The following is a 17,656-nucleotide window of genomic DNA, read 5'->3' on the forward strand; positions in this document are numbered from 1 at the left end:
CCACATATCAAATTTTGGCAACATTCATCCCACAACACAAATTTTAGCACTCAAATTTATGCAATAAAAAAAATCACACCTCTTCAGTCATCGTTGCACGGTCAGTCGTCTTTGAGACGTCGCGCCACCTCCCGTCGGTGAACCCGCCGCTGCATCTCCTCCACGATCCCGTCGCCCATGCTGCCGCCTCCCCTCTCACTAGATCTAGCGGAGGGGAGGGCTCCTCCCTGCAGGCAAGCCCTCTGTTGCCTCCCCTCCTCGAGCCCGCCACCTGCCGCCACCTTCTCGAGCCCGCCACCTGCCGCCACCTCCTCGAGCCCTCTGCCGCCTCCCCTCCTCAAGACACCCCGCCCTCCACTGAGCCGGATCCAGCCACCCTGCCCTCCGCCGACCTGCCGGCCCCACCTACAGCCGACCTCGCCCGCCGCTGATGCCTCCCCTCCCGCCGCATCTGGCGGAGGGGAGGGCGCGGTCGCCGCTGCCGCCTCTGTCGGCCAGCCGCCAACAACGGGAGAGAAGGGAGGGGGAGAGAGAGAAGAGAGCGAGAGAGAAGGGAGGGAGACAGAGAGAAGAAACCTTATCTCCTCGCGTCGCCTCGTCGTGGTGGGGCCCACCGGCTCGGCTTGATTTATGTGGGTGTGTCAGTTTTTAATTAACCGACATCTATAATATATTTTAGGTGCCGTTTTTTTTTAAAAAAAGACACAAAATATAATAGGTGTCGGTTTTTATTTAGAACCGACACCTATAATTACTTAAAAGTGCCTTTTTTGTGATTTCAACCCGTGGAGGTGGGAAAAGGCCTATAGGTGCTGGTTTTAGCACTACCGATACCTATAGTGGCGATACCTATTTGATGTTTTGTAGTAGTGAAACTTGCCTTAGCCCACTCCCATCCACAGTTACTTTTTTCCTTTTCTTTTTTGCATGAAATAGTTTCAATCCTGTATCCAACATTGTCCTCCAATATTGCTGTAGAGCTTTAGGCCGGATTGAGAGGATACGGTGAATTGGAAGATGTTGGAGATCAATATGCTGGTGCGGTGCAGCAGAGTAGTAGCCAGCCTAACATACTAAGAGCAAGTTTAATAGTACAGCCCACTACTAGCTCCAATTCATTTATAGCCAATCTAATAGCTAATTTATACAATAGTTGCTTACTATACTATTAATATATGGTCCCACATGTCATACACACATTGCGTCTTGGAGTCCATGCTGCAGCTGGCTACAGATCTATAGCCTGCTACTCTTCTCTCTCATCCTTATCTCATTAAAATATATTTACAGCTGGCTAATAGCCTGCTATTGTACCTGCTCTAATGCACGTAGCGCGTGTGCTTTTTGCATAGTTGCATCGGTAATACGCGGCACTGTAACGAATGCGGCTGGTGATGATAGATCAACCGTACGTGTAGGTCCTCTCAAAAAAAAAAAAAAACGTACGTGTAAGTGTAACTTGTATACTCAAAATCTCTATCTCACATGTACGTTACATATACCCTATAAAAATTCAATATAATACAATAATCCCTCATTTTTTATAATTTTATATTATAAGTTGTTTGACTTTTTTTCTGTTAAGTTTAACTAAATTTATATAAAAATTTAACAACAACTAAAATAAATCTAATATTGAATATATTTTAACAATATATATGTTTCTTTTTGGTTGAAAATACCACTATATTTTCCACACAACTGGCCTGGATCGGATAGATACGATCAGATCCGGACGGGCCGGCCTCTCAACGTGTAAAAAATCACTGGTTCGACCTACCCAAAATTGGGTTTTGCAGGGAGCCATCCAGCTGCACATACCGGACGACCCACGTATGGCTCTGGTCCCCTCCCCCAGGCGATGGACGACGGTGACTGCACAGTGATCTCATCCGATCCCATCTTCTGTGCAGGGATAGATGGAGGATGATAGCTGGTAGCTGTAGTACGTGGCCAAGTTGCACTTGTTTGTACTGCACATTGTACATTTGTACCCACACACATACAGTATATAGTGCCATTGTTGATCTCGATTTCTCGAATAGTAGTAGCAACATATATACGCATTAACGTGGCACGAACTATTTGGCCAATCTTTGATGGAGAGGCGAACTTTGGCTCCTTCATTCCTTGGATGGAAAAAGCTCTCGCGATCGCGACGCTGACATTCTCTCCGGTAGTGGTAGCAGTACTAGTACTGTGATGCGCAGTCTGGCAGTGATAGATCAAGGGGTGCTGCCAAACAGCTCACCCCGCAATTTTCCTGGTAAAACAGTACTCCCTCCGTTTTAATTTCAAGTTTGATTAAGTTTACAGACAAATATAGTAATATTTATAATACTAAATTAGTTTCATCAAATCAATAATTGAATATATTTTCATAATAAATTTATCTTAAATTAAAAATATTACTATTTTTTCTTACAAGTTTGATCAAACTTAAAGCAGTTTGACTTTGACTAAAGTCAAGACGTCTTATAACCTGAAACAGAGGTAGTACATACATGCATAGCGCTAGAATTTTTATTGATTATTCTAAGAAATTGATGTGTGCAAAGTTTGGAATGCACGTAGCATCAGATTCGTATTTTCTGTTGTGGGAGTTTTTAATTTATCTTGGTGGACAAATATGGATGTGGTCGTGAAGGAGGGAGGAATATGGTATGGACACATATCATTCAATCCTCATGCGAAAATGGTGGAATAATTCCACATGATTTTTAAGGACTAGAAATGAATTGAATGAAAATCTTGTAAAATTCTTGACTTAAAGAAACCCTTATCCATATGCATAAAATTTGATCTCATAGCTAGACCAAACTCATTTGTTTGAACAGAGTTCAAAATCTTTAATGAGAATTGCTCAAGCCTATGATTCACTTTTCGAAAAAAGTGAGAGAGGGGGTGGGGAGGGGGCAGTGTTCCAAAAATAGCCGTCGCCTTTGCCGATTGTTAGGTGCTCAGCGGCGAGTCCCTACCCGCGATTTGCCCCTAGTCGGCGTGCTAGGCGGACTAGTCGCCCTGGCAAGGGTTTGGTGCTGCTCGGCGGACCTCGTGCGGAGGTCACACATGGAGGCGGTGGGGCTTGATGCTTCTCAGATAAGCTCGTGGAAGTCTTCTCGCACGTGGCGGCGTATGTATCGATCAGGAGGAGACTAGAAAGAAGAATTATAATCCAATGACCTTTATACATCATGGCCCAGTTGGCCCAGGAAAACACGTGGAACACGAGGGTTTTCTCTTAATCTGGTCCACCCCTCCTGCATGGAACACAAGGAACACGAGGGGCGTCTTTGTCTTCCTCTTGTAGCGAAGGGCATCGACAGCGGTGAGCACGGTAGGCATCCTCTTATGTCGTTCAAATCGTCTTCTTTCCCTCTTCTTATACCCTCTTTCTCTCTGCTTTTCTCCATCTCCCTCCCCAGCATGGCCGATGGTGGTGTCGCCTCCACTAGATTTGCCCCTCTGGTCCTCCTTCTGCAAGTCTACATGGTCTTTTCCCCTCCTAGTCGCTGCCTCGACAGGTTTAGGCGCTAGGCACTGGTTAGCCGTCCGAATAAAAAACAGAGAGGAATTTCAAAGGATTTAAATCCTATTGGAAAAAAAAATCATATGAAGTCCTCTGGAACAAAGGATTGGGTCACTAGAATTCTGCTGAAATTCCTATGGAATGGCATGTTTTTTTGGGAATTTCTCTAAAGTTCCTATCAAGAGCTCCAAGGTCTTGGATTTTTTTCCATTTGTGTCTATCTCTCTTCTAAATCGTGTGTTTTTTCTTAACTCCATCCAAACATTTTCCCGTGTAGTTTTCATGTGTTTTTCTTTCCATAGGATTTAAGGTGCAATAATATTCGAATCTTACGTTCCTATTCCTGCATTTTAAGAATCCTATGTCCAAAGGAGTATAGAGTGCTTAGGGTTAGTTCAATTTACTAGTTCATAAGCCATTCCCCGCACAGAAAAATGGTAGCTCATTAGTGCATGGTTAATTAAGTATTAACTAAAAACATTTCAAAAATATTAATATGATTTTTAAAACAACTTTTCTATATATATATTTTTAAAAAAACACCATGTAGAAGTTCAGAAAACAATCGTGCATAAAACGAGAGAGCAAAAGATGGGAAAGGGGAGTGCACACCCTAATACCACATACTTTATGTAGTATCAAATCATTAATGGTTCAAATCTACTACAGATTACAAAATAGACAAATATATTATACAAGTTGATTCCACATCATCTAGATATGATTTGAAAGATTATATATATAGACATTAGCATTTTGAACCACTGTTTATGCCCTTAAAGGGTATCATTTGCTCGCTTTAGAAAGGTGAGAGCATCCCAATTTTTTTCACAACTCCCCTATGTTAAAAGGATGGTTGTGGTATGTGTGCTTCTTGATCTATGGTATACTAGCAATCATAGCATCCCATGAGCTGTTTTAGAGACCAAACCATGTTCTGGTGATTGCAAAAATAATTCTACTTCATTCGATTTCAAATGCAAATCATGTTAGCCATTAACTATTTTCTAAATAAAAACCATTTACAGAACATCTAGTCATTCTTTAATCTTTTTTCTTGGTAAATAAAATGCTACCTACTCACCGGTAAATTTTTTGAATAAGACGAGTGGTCAAACAGTACAAGCAAAAACTCAAAATCCCTTATATTATGGAACAGAGGGAGTACTATAGAAGCAATTATATTTTAGGAGCGAGGGATTAGTGTAAAAGAACGACAACAAAAGCCACTGGATTAATTTTCTTAATTCCTATGAGCAAAATTAAAATGGCAAATTATCTGTAATCATGACAGTTAAAATAGTTATCAAATATATTAATAGGTTACAATTGAACTTAGAGTTACAATAGATGCTATGAGGTGGAGTAAAAAGTCAAACTTTGTGACTCAACAACTCTTTAAATAGAGAAGGGAATGTCACAACGTAACCATGTCAACTGGAATACAATATAGCGTAGACATGCAGGAAGATAATGACGACAAGGCCATAAACTCGTAGCGGAGATGCTATGTTGATTTAGAAGAAACGCCTATAGTTAGAACCATGAGATATGGGTTCGGTTGAACCCCGTTAAGAAATATCGTGCGTTCCTATATCATAATGTAGTATATCTGAATTGAACAATAGTTGCAGTGATCGGAAATGTTAGTTGTCATTTTGCTATATCTTGCTATATCAACTAACTTTTATAACAATTATTATTTTATTGGCAACTAGTTATAGTCCCGTGCAGTCAAGTGCATTGCAACGATTTCTTTATCCAATTTAGTGAAAAGATTTGACCAGAGTGGGTTGATTGGTTTTTTATATCATGATCGGATTCTTTTAAGAAATCGGTTTTTACATGAGGAAAATGGTTTCTTTTGAGAAAGTGAGGGAGGGGATGAGGGGTGGATGACTTCTTTTTAAGTACTCCCTCCATTTTAACAATGTAAGTCATTCTAGTATTTCCCACATTCATATTGATGATAATGAATCTAGATAGATATAATGTTAGAATGACTTACATTGTGAAACGGAGGTAGTAGTAGAGAGACAGTGATAATGGTTGGATTTTAGAAATCAGGTTTTATATGAGGAAAATTTTTTTTAGGAGGAAGTGAGAGAGAGGATGGAGGGATATACTATAGAGATAAAGATAACGATAGAAATAAAGATAATATTCTGCCAGAGATTCCACTTCATTAATACTTCGGTTCCACATTCCACAGGAATCCTGCAATGAAAAACAAAAAAAACTGAATCTCTCCAACCACCATTGATTTCCGATTTCAGAGCCCATATTTGACCTCCATGCATTTGCAATCAACAGGTTAAAACGGAAGCCGCGTCCATTCAAATCGCTTCGATAAATTGCCCAAAAACAAAAAACCGAAACCAAAACAGAAAAAATAAAAGGTGAACGAGGGACCCTGCCGCCATACGCGTCGAGTACCATTCACTTGTAGTGTATATATACTGCCACCATTCACTCGTTCCCCCCGCATCGCATCCTCTCCCCACACAATCCCCACCCGGCCTAGCGAGCGAGAGAGAGGGAAGGGTTGCGACTTGCGACTCGCGAGCGGCGAGATGGCGAAGGACGTGGAGATGGCGGTGCGGAACGGAGACGGCGGCGGCGGCGGCGGCTACTACGCCACCCACCCGCACGGCGGCGCCGGCGGCGAGGACGTCGACGACGACGGCAAGCAGCGGCGAACCGGTACGGATCAAACCCGACCCCGACCCCTCGTGATTCCCCCGTCTCGTTAACCCTCCTCTTCTCCTCCCTCCGCCATGGATGATGATGTGGCTGTGCTGTTGTGTTTCCGTGCGGTGCGTGCGTGTCCTTGTGGTGGATTGGATTTTTTGCGGTTTTTGCTTCCTATTTTTGGGCGCATATATGCCCGCTTTATCAATCTCGCTTAGAGTCGAGTGGATCATCCTACTCATCAAAAGGGAGGTCTAGAAACACGGTGCACGCGAGATTTCTGGTAGGGAAAACTCCACGAAAAGTTGGTTCAAATTCGAGACAAAGTAGTTCGAATTCAAAAAAAAAAAACCGAAACGTTTCAAGGGATCGGAAGGCGTGAACAACCATGGTCCTAGCTGGACCCTTGTCATCTCCTCGGTTTCTGTTCCAATCTAGCGAGCGGCGCGGCGCCGCCTCGGATGGATTTTTGGTTGGTGCTGACTGCTTGACTTCTGCGTTTTCTTCCTCCCTTTTCCCGGAAACTCCCATGGATTTTGGTTGGTTGGTGGCGCTCTGGTGCGGTAGGCTTCGTCCATAGCCAACACCGCCAATTAAGCCGCCATGAATGGACATCGTTGTGCGTATGTATCGTGGTAAAAAAAAATCGAACTACAGTGTTCTCTGTGAAGTGAAACCCTGGAGAATTTTTACTGCGTTCAAGATAAACGGTGTGCGCTTTTTTTTTTGTGTTTGTGTTTCCCTTTTTGGGTTCCCCAACGGAGCGCATGCAAGCGTCCGGCGACGTGTACGCTGGGTTTTTTTTTCCAGCACTTCGTCTAGATCTGTCTGTTCCTAGAGTCCAAAATTAATTAATTAATTAATTAAGTATGTAGAGGTTCAAAATTAATTAATTAGTTAGTGGAAGCACGGGAGGTATGGTGGTGGAGTCGTGGACACTTCACACATTAGGATTAAAATCCGTGCATGAATTTTAGTGAGATCAACTATATATCGCTTCACCCATCAAGACTAAAATCCCGTGTTAAGGCTTGTTTAGTTCATACCAAAATTGAAAGTTTGGTTGAAATTGAAACGATGTGACAGAAAAATTAGAAGTTTGCGTGTGTAGGAAAGTTTTGATATGATGAAAAAGTTAGAAGTTTGAAGAATTATTTTGGAATTAAACACGGCCTAAAATTTTAATGAGATCAGGGATATATCGCTAGTTTATTAGTTTTCATCTTTTAGGGCATATATTAGGGAACATATTTATAAAAATGTGTGGGTTTTCGAGTCTATTTGAATTGTTTCCCTACCAATTTTTTGTAGTGCCAAAATCTAGGCAAGTTTTGGCACTACCAAATATTTGGTAAGGTAAGATTGTTTTTTATCATATTTGGTTTGCTACAACATAGAGTCAAAATGTGAAATTGTAGTAAAGAATGTTCATAATGCCAAATCTATATTAGGTAGGAGTACCAATAAATGGGCTTCAATTCAAATCAAACACAAGTACTATTTAAATTACCAAAATATTGGTAGGGCAGTTTTTGGTAGCAATCCAAATTAGCCCTTCATCTTTTAGTGTTTCATGTGTATGTGTATGTGCTATCTAATCGAAAAAAAAAATTAGTTAATCAAGAATTAACTAATTTTTATATCACGTGAATAATTTGGCTTGCGCCGTTCCGCGTCGTGCGCGCTGTCGGATGCTGGATGCAAGAGGCCAGAGCCAACCATCCACAGCACCTAGCACAGCAGGGGGTCGCGCGCTGGTCAACAGCCGCGTACCCCCACGGTCAACGCGCATCAGCCACTCGATCTGAGGCATGCACGGTCTAGATGATGCCACGTTCGCAATAAAAGCTCCCCCTGATCAACAAGTGACGTGCTGTTTCACGGAGTGTGACGTGGCACGGGCAGTATAGTACGTGTACGTGTGAACACACGCGCATGCGACAGCGCATTTCCACGCGTGCAATTCTGACTCGCAAAAAGCGTATAGTAGTACTAGCTGCTTTTTTGCAATTTGTATTCCTTGAACGGCACAACGTGTTTGGTGGAAAATTCATAAAAGTCACCGTACTTTTTGACGAAAAACGGATATATGCTTGGTTGAGCGGTCCACTTTAAGCTACCAATATCGATTATCTTATCGTTAGTCAGCTTCAGTGAGATCATATCTAAAGTAACTGGTGCTGAACTCGTCAAGGAATCATTCCGGCGGCCTGAAAGCCCCTCTTTGGATGGCTCTGCGCCTCTGCCTGGCCGCTTCCGATCGGCCGGAATCTATGTCCTCGTACCTTTTACGCAGCACCAACTGATGATTGCGTGCTTTCAACATATTTTGGTTTGGAACGCAGTGATCTCGTATTTTATTCGAAATGCGTAAAAGCTTTGTTGATTCTACGGAAACGCTCTTTGGTTTGTAGAAAAAAAACCCTTCATATATCTTTTCCTTTGAAATTCCTTTGTAATGACAATCTTGTAAATAGTTTGGAATTTTTTTCATAAGATAATATCATCCGACGTGACTAGGGATTTTAAGTTTTTGTTTGCGACCACTTATCTTATTTAAAAAATTTGTGCAAATAGAAAAAACGAAAAGCTGTGCTTAAAGTACTTTGGATAATAAAGTAAATAATAAAAAGAAATAATAATTCCAAATTTTTTTAAATAAGATGAGTGGTCAAATAGTGCAAATAAAAACTCAGAATAGGGACGGAGGGAGTAGTTTCTAAGGCCTGGTGGTCGGCATGAACCAATCTTTTTTTTTTTCTAGCTGTACCTAAACACCTGTTTTAAAGTTTTCTTTCTCGTAGAATCATACTGTATGTAGAATTGAAGAAACTATGCCATCCTATTCATGTGCTTTTACATACTCTTCCCTATTCTTATGTTTTGAGTTTTCTTCCTTCTAGAGGGCCCTTGTTTCTCTGTAATGTGAAGTTCTTTAGTGCCAACTGCCAAGACCTTAATCACGGACTAAGGGTCTGTTTAGCGGAGTTTAAAATTCTGATCAACAACCAGCTGGTAGCCAACTTCTAAGAATCTGGAAAAATTAGATTCTATAACTACAGCTTCTCAGAATTTATACCAAAAACTGATCTATTTAGGGGAGATTCTGATTCTGGAAAAAGCTGCAGGAGCTAAAATCTCCCTTAAACGGGCTCTAAGTGGATCCACTATATATATAGTGGACTTTTGTCTTATCTCAGTTCTTTCAACGGAGTACTAGGCACAGCCCATATTGTGAAGGAGAAGAAAATGGCCAGACCTTTTGACTGCGAGGCATGGGCTGGATAGTCTTTGGGATGAGGTGACCGATGCGAGGGTAATAGATGCGCCGTAGACCTGCTGTTTCTGACCTTTTGGCGCACAGCTCTACGCACGACAACTCTACTCCGTGTAGGATAGTGTAGGCTAGTGTAGCGGTACTGAGTATTCCGTATTCGTGCTGTACAACCGTGGTGTGCTCCCTGCGTACGGTGGTTTGGGGATTTTTTTTCACAAAATATGTGGATTTTTTAAAAATAAAGCTATCTAAATCTTGCGGAGTTATTGTAATGGTATTTTTTGGGATAATTTTTCATGACAGGTATTGTGCATTGATATAGTTAGTGGGCCTTTTTGAATGGTTAAAGTGAAAATATTTTTCACTGAACGCTTTCTAAACGTCAATGCATTTATGAATAGAGTAGAGAGTACTATGGAGTCTGACCTTCTCAGATGGGAGACTCTCTAGCTACCGGGATGATACTAGACCTTTGTGTTCATCAAGAGATCACATGTTCACATGTGTAGGCCCTTTATATATGTTGAGTTGTTGACTTGTGTTCTTCAGAGGGTGACAGTCTCCATGGCTCAATGATTTGTTTGGAATTGTCTATTCTGTTTCAGTTGGCATGGGACATGGGTCTTGTACTCTGTCCCAAAGTGTGCATGTGTCCTCATCCGATTAATCAAGGCACTGTGTTAATCATTCTTTAGAAACTCATTAACTGTATGCATACATAGACTGATTGAGGGGCTACAGATCATAAACCATGGATGCATGTGGGTATTAATCATTTTTTACCCTCGGTTTGGTGCATGCTGTCACTAAGTGGAGTGAACTTGTTCACAGTTGAGATTATGAGTAAATATCAAGGAGACAAGAACTGAAATTCGAAAGGAATTAAAGTCATAAATGAAATGATTGAATTTTCAGAATGTTGAAGGACTGAAAACTTGTGCAATTCGTTGAGCAGGTAACGTATGGACGGCGAGCGCGCACATCATCACGGCGGTGATCGGCTCCGGCGTGCTCTCTCTCGCATGGGCAACGGCGCAGCTCGGCTGGGTGGTCGGGCCGGTGACTCTGATGCTCTTCGCCCTCATCACGTACTACACCTCTGGGCTCCTCGCCGACTGCTACCGCACTGGCGATCCGGTCAGCGGCAAGCGCAACTACACCTACATGGATGCCGTTGCGGCCTACTTAGGTAAATACTATTCCTTCCATTTCAAAATATATGGAGCTGTTGACTTTAATATAATGTTTGTTCATTCGTATTATTTAAAAATTATATAAATATTATTTATTTTGTTGTGACTTGTTTTATCAATATAGAAACTAGTCTTAACTTATACTTTTACATATTTACACTAAAATTTTGAATAAAACGAATGTCAAACGTTATACGAAAAATCAACACCGTCATACATTTTGAAATTGAAATGGAGGTAGGAATAACAAGCTGTGTCTACATGAACATCGATATGCATGCGTCAGAGAATTTAGAATTTTTTCTCTGAATTCAGAGATGTCATACGAGCCTTGTTGCTGTTCTTAAATATGCAGGTGGCTGGCAAGTCTGGTCCTGTGGTGTTTTCCAATATGTCAACCTGGTTGGGACAGCAATTGGGTACACAATCACAGCATCCATCAGCGCAGCGTAAGTTCTGAAGAATTGATCTGTTCATAAATCACAATGGCATACTACAATTCTCCATTGCTTTCACAACTCAATGCTATGCACGGTTCTGACTTCTGAGGTTAATTTGAATGATCTTCTACAGGGCTGTGCACAAGGCCAACTGCTACCACAAGAACGGCCACGATGCCGATTGCGGTGTCTACGACACCACGTACATGATCGTCTTTGGAGTCGTCCAGATCTTCTTCTCCATGCTGCCCAACTTCAGTGACCTCTCATGGCTTTCCATCCTCGCCGCGGTCATGTCATTCTCATACTCGACCATTGCCGTTGGCCTCTCGCTTGCGCGAACAATATCAGGTGAAGAAATCTTTCTGAAGATGGTATCAGTGTCACTGCATATATAGTTTGTAAGCTTTCTCATCATCTCCATGTGTCTGTACAGGTGCTACTGGTAAGACTACTCTGACTGGCGTTGAGGTTGGAGTTGACGTCACTTCAGCCCAGAAGATCTGGCTCGCGTTCCAAGCGCTCGGTGACATCGCGTTCGCCTACTCCTACTCCATGATCCTTATAGAAATTCAGGTAAGCTGTGCACAGCAAAGTTCAGAGTTTGAGAAACATTTGAGCAACAGTCACAAACATGTCTCAGTTTGTTTGCTTGCAAGGTTTTTAAGTAACCGATGATGAGTCTGAAAAAAATGGCATTTGAAATTGCAGGACACGGTGAAGTCTCCACCGGCGGAGAACAAGACGATGAAGAAGGCAACGCTGCTGGGGGTGTCGACCACGACGGCGTTCTACATGCTGTGCGGGTGCCTGGGGTACGCGGCGTTCGGGAACGCGGCGCCGGGGAACATGCTCACCGGGTTCGGCTTCTACGAGCCCTACTGGCTGATCGACTTCGCCAACGTCTGCATCGTGGTCCACCTGGTCGGCGCCTACCAGGTGTTCTGCCAGCCCATCTTCGCCGCCGTCGAGACGTTCGCCGCCAGGCGGTGGCCGGGCTCGGAGTTCATCACCCGGGAGCGCCCCGTCGTGGCCGGCAGGTCGTTCAGCGTCAACATGTTCAGGCTGACGTGGCGGACGGCGTTCGTGGTCGTCAGCACGGTGCTCGCCATCGTGATGCCCTTCTTCAACGACATCCTGGGCTTCCTCGGCGCCGTCGGGTTCTGGCCGCTGACGGTGTACTACCCGGTGGAGATGTACATCCGGCAGCGGCGGATACAGCGGTACACGTCCAGGTGGGTGGCGCTGCAGACGCTCAGCCTCCTCTGCTTCCTCGTCTCGCTCGCCTCCGCCGTCGCCTCCATCGAGGGCGTCAGCGAGTCGCTCAAGCACTACGTCCCCTTCAAGACCAAGTCGTGATCCCGATCACGACGGCCTTTTTTTTTTGCTTTTGCATCCTGATGAAAAAAGATTTCAGAAACATATGCACAACAAATGCCGGAAGTTAGCCAAGAGTTTGGTCACCAGCTCGGTGCGTTGGTCGGTCAGGAGGAGGAGGGTTCAACTTGTGTAGGTTAAGAAATGCTAGAGAGTATGGAGACCATCTTCGATTGCTGCTCATGTATAGAAAAAAGAGGAAGCTTCGTATTCATGTAATGAATCGGAATGTTTAACAAACAAGGCTTGTTCTGAACTCTTCTCAGGGACAGGCATGGATAACAGATTAAAGATAAATGAATGTGTTAGACAAGGGCAGATTAGAAGCGGCTCTTAAGCTTCACACAATGGTTTTTTCTCTTTCTTTTATTAATGAAACCAAAGCAGTTGAACAATTGAGCAATATGATTAATGAGAAACGACTGGAGGTCTCACTCCTCTTTATAAAATTCGATACAGAAGTTCTTGCTCTCATATCTAACCTTTTTTTTATATATATATATTTTGCTAGAAATTGCTTTGGCAGTGTAGAGGATTGTACCAACCCAAAAACATGTCACTAGTGTACTTATGCGTGATGATGTCACGCTCTCAAGTTTTCCCCTTCTTCTTTCCTTAAAATTTGTTAAATAAATCATCCGAAGAAATGGTTTGAATTAACCTAGAGCTAATTCCCTAATTAATAAATGCAATTAATAATTGGAATTGGCATCGTGGGATTTTTCTTGGGTTCCACATGTCGCAATGCATTAACATGATTTTTAGCGGAATTTTCAGAGCCCTATAAATAATTTTTAACCATTTAAAATCATCAAGGTGCAATTTTAATCCCAGGAAAATCCTTTTCCTTTTTCTTTTTTCTTTTCCTTCCTTTTTTTCTCTTGATGGACCGTCGGCCCATCTCTCTCCCGCGCCCCCATCCTTCTTGCTGGGCCGGCCCAAGCCGCCTCCCTCCTCTCCCCGGGTCACCGACAGGTGGGGCCCACCTACCGCCGAAACTGCCCACGCCGCCGCGGTTTCCCGCCCTTCTCCGCACCCCCACTCCGCCCCCACCTCGCGCCCACGTCGCTGCCCTCTCCCCTCTCTCTCTCCACCCCCACGTCGCCGGCCAAATAGGGGGCCACCCCACCCGTTTCCGCCCCTCCCGCGCCCATAAAATCACTCCCCCGAGTCTACTCTCTCGTTTCCCCCATTCGCCGTCCTCTCCCATGCCCCCTACCGCGCCCACGCTGTCACACCGAGCTCCGCCGCCCGCCGCCGACCTCCGGCCGCGCGCCGTCGCTGCTAGGCTCGCCGCCGCGCTATGCAACCACCGCCGCTACCTCGGCCGTCGCTCGTTTGCCACCAAACATCGCCGAAGCGCCGCTTCCCTCGCACGCCGGTGAGCTCTCCATTTCCGCCCAACTCTGGCCGGCCGCTCTAGTCGCCGTGGTCATCCTCCCCTTCTCCTAACCCGGTCATCGCTTTTCCCAGGTTGTGCCCGACCCCGTCCGCCATTGTCCGAAGCGCCGCCGCCGCTCGTCTCTTCCCGCGCCGGTCATCGTCGCCTCTCCGGTGAGGACCCCCTTTTCCTCCCCTTCCACTCCTCTCTCGTGCGCGCCGCCGCTCCCCGCATGCGTGCCATCGCACTGCGCCGCCGTCCGCGTTGCCGGCCGCTGCCACCGGCCGGTCGCCGGTCACCGGCCGCCGTTCGCCACCGTGTGCCATGCCCGGGTTGGCCTCGGTGTCGCCCGTCCCCAGCCGCCCGATCGGCCCTCGGCCGATCGTGGCCGTCCATCCCATGGCTTGGGTGGCCAGCCACGTGGTGCCACGTCGGCGCCACGTGGTACACCACCACCCCGGCCCCGTGGACCCGGTCCACGGTGGACCACCCCCTTTGAGCCGCTGACCCGTGAACCCCGCCTGCCAAGCTGCCCCCCCTTTCGCTGACATCCGCCCTGGGGATTTATTGCGCAATAATTAATTAAGGCCTTTTTCTTTATTAGTAAAAACATAGTTTATCTTCTAAAATTCATAAGTAATTCATCCGAGCTCCGTTTAAGTCTATTCAACTGTCAGTAAATTCATAAAAATCCCTAGAATTCATTAAAAATAGTTTTGTTCTCTGTTTCAGTAGTCTTATAGCATGTTTTGCTTGTGTGCTTTGTTTGTCGCGTAGATTTCGGCCGTTTCGTCGATCCGCGGTTCCTCGAAGACATTGCTGTGGTCTCATCAGTGCTAGAGCAAGGCAAGTCATGCATTACAATTGATCATATTGTACCCAATTTACAAATATCCCACATTTCTATTAAATGTTGCATTCTTTTACAATGTCATGTGGGATGGGTCCTATTACTCAGCCATATATTGTTTACCTTATGCCATTGATGACTTGGGTATCAAAATGACTAGATGTTGGTTTAGGAAATGCTTAGCCATGCCTAGCTCAACTAGTACACAAATGGGGATCACATTATTACATAGACTTTGACTATTAGCATAGCTTTGGATTGGTGCCACCGAAATGGTGTTAGTTAATTAAAATACACTGAATGGTGGGCTGTGGGTGCATGGTTTCGCTGGTCGCACCCATGGCAATTAAGGACCGGTTCACGGGAAACCCTGGGAGACTTACCGTGCTTACCACAAGCGGGAGTGGGCAACTGCTTGATCTGAAGTATAGCTCGACCCTTTCCTAGGCACCGGTGGCGAGGGTGGGCGTGATGGAGTTGGGTCAGCCGGGGTGTCCGGTTGTCCAGCTGCCGGATTCACCGCGGCGCAAGAGGGGACCACCCACTGCCTTTTGAGGGGTGAGGGTGAAACCTTAGCGTGGTGTGGATGGTTAGGGGAGGGTTATGCGGAGGGTCTTGTCACGATTTCTCTCCTTTGCAGTATCATGGTGATACTTCGGGGCATTGCGACATGTGTGGAATCGTGTCTTGTGGGTACAGTTGTACACCTCTGGCCAGCGTAAAACTATTCGAATAGCCGTGCCCGCGGTTATGGGCGATCAACCAGATTCACCGTGATTAGTCTCACCCCTAGCTTAGCTTAATGAACTGGTGTAGTTCAGGTGGTTGGTTGGGCCTATTGCAACGTGGTGTAGCGTTGGACAGTGATTGGTTAATACTGCTTAATTACTACAATTGTTTTACTGCTTTCAACTACTTCTTTTAAATGACTACTTTATTGCAAAGGAACCCCTTAGCCTCCTTTGGATATATCCTGCATCATACCTCCTCTTCCGGTATGACTTGCTGAGTACAGTGGGTAGTACTCAGTCTTGCTCTCTTTTCCCCCACACCAGAGCTGAAGATCTTCATAGTTGGAGCCGTCTTGTTGAGGTTGGTTTCGTCGCTGCCGTCAAGGGATGCCTGTGGAGTGGAGTCGCCTCGCTGCAGAATTCAAGCTTCCAAGTCTAGCTCGTTTTATCTTTTTCCGCTGCATTTGTAATCTTTTCTATTTTTGTAAGACGTGGATCTGTATGTCAACAATTGTCGTTTGTGTACCCTGGCTGGTCCTGGACAGGGGTTTAATGCACATTCAGCTTAGAAATTCTGGTTCGTGAATTTCTGGGCGTGATAAGTTGGTATCAGAGCCGACCTTGACCGTAGGACAAGCCAACTGGAAACCTAAGAGCCCTCTGAACCCCTTTTTCATCTGCATATGCTCTTTGCACTTGGATTTGTTTCGGGAAAATTTGGGGTTTTGCCTCTTTGGTTTGTGGGAAAAATCTTGGTCGTTCAGATCGGATCTTTAAAATTAGCTCAGTCTAGGGTTTTAGAAAAATTTTATTTGGAGTTTATTCAACAGTCAGTCGGGAATATATCGGGTGATATGCACTAAGTCGTGTCTATGTTCGATGGGGCAATTTTGTGCGTATCATTATAACTATGCATCTATTTTATGCATTAATTTATTGTTTAGTCAGTTGCATTAGTATCTTCATCTGGGTTCATGAAAAATGTTCCATGCATAAAAATCACCATGCTCAGTTATTTGTTTGAGTCATTTGTTGCTTTGTTTATTTGGATTTGAGCATGCATTGGTTCCTATCCCTTGTCCATCTTAGGTGTTAGACCTGTTCCTCGATCGCAAGCGCCGCTCCGAGCTTCAGAGTCGCCGCCCTTAGCTTTATCGTCTGCTTAGTCTATTTGCTTGCTAGTTTCCATGTTTTAGGTTTGTTGCTTGTGGGTTAGTCGGCGGTCGATATCATGTGTCAGTGGTATGGCTGCCTTAATTAGGAGTTGCGTGCCTCTTTTTCAGTGTTTTAATAAAGATTAAGATAATTGCACTTAAATTTATAAGAAAGATTAGTTTCTAAGCCCCCTGTTTTTCTTCCTTTCCTCATATTTCTACCTATCCCCCTTCAGATGGTGAAGACAAGGAATGGTTCCCGTGAATCCAACAACACCAGTGGCAGCGAAGAGCATATCAGTGGAGCACGTGCCAGCGATACGTCTGACAACAGTCTGTCTCCACCGCCCGAGAACCCAACAATCGCTCAGGTGTTGGACAATTAGACTCAGATGATGACAATGATGATGCAACAGATGCAGCAACAGTAGGTGCAGTAGCAAGCACAGCAGCAGCAGCAGAACCTGCAGTTTGGTCTTCCACCTGCCCAGTCCAAACTGTTGGAGTTTCTCCGTGTCAAGCCGCCCACTTTCTCAAGCACCACCAACCCAATCGAGGCCAACGATTGGCTCCATGCGACTTTAGAAGAAGTTGAATCTTTTGCAATGCAACGACCAAGAGAATGTTGCTTTTACTACACACCAGCTGCAAGGTCCTGCTTCTGTTTGGTGGGACAACTACATGGTGACCCGTCCAGCTGGGACAGAGGTTACTTGGTCAGAGTTTTGTCAGAGTTTCAATAAGGCATAGGTTCCCGAGGGAATTGTGGCACAAAAGAAGAGAGAGTTCCGTTCTTTGCAGCAAGGAACTAGGACAGTTATAGAGTATCTGCATGAGTTCAACCGCCTCGCACACTACGCTCCTGAGGACGTGCGCACTGATGCCGAGAGGCAGGAGAAGTTTTTGTCTGGTCTTGATGATGAATTGACCAACCAACTGATCTCCAAGGATTATGAGGACCTTGAGAAGCTTGTGGACAAGGCTATCCGTCAGGAAGAGCAGTGCAACAAGATGAATCGTAAGAGGAAGCCAG

At 44.8% G+C, this 17,656-nt stretch overlaps 1 protein-coding gene across 1 annotated transcript; it reads left to right on the forward strand.

The window, feature by feature from the left end:
• The first annotated feature begins 6,013 nt into the window (after window positions 1-6,013).
• Window positions 6,014-12,850, forward strand: LOC4341285 (amino acid permease 3). Its single transcript, XM_015788637.3, has 6 exons — window positions 6,014-6,232; window positions 10,453-10,686; window positions 11,046-11,139; window positions 11,264-11,481; window positions 11,567-11,706; window positions 11,842-12,850. The coding sequence occupies exons 1-6, from the start codon at window positions 6,103-6,105 to the stop codon at window positions 12,487-12,489; spliced, it is 1,464 nt and encodes a 487-aa protein (XP_015644123.1). The 5' UTR covers window positions 6,014-6,102; the 3' UTR covers window positions 12,490-12,850.
• The last annotated feature ends 4,806 nt before the right edge of the window (window positions 12,851-17,656 follow it).

Source organism: Oryza sativa, chromosome 6 (assembly GCF_034140825.1).
Source record: "Oryza sativa Japonica Group chromosome 6, ASM3414082v1".
NCBI classification, from domain to species: domain Eukaryota; kingdom Viridiplantae; phylum Streptophyta; class Magnoliopsida; order Poales; family Poaceae; genus Oryza; species Oryza sativa.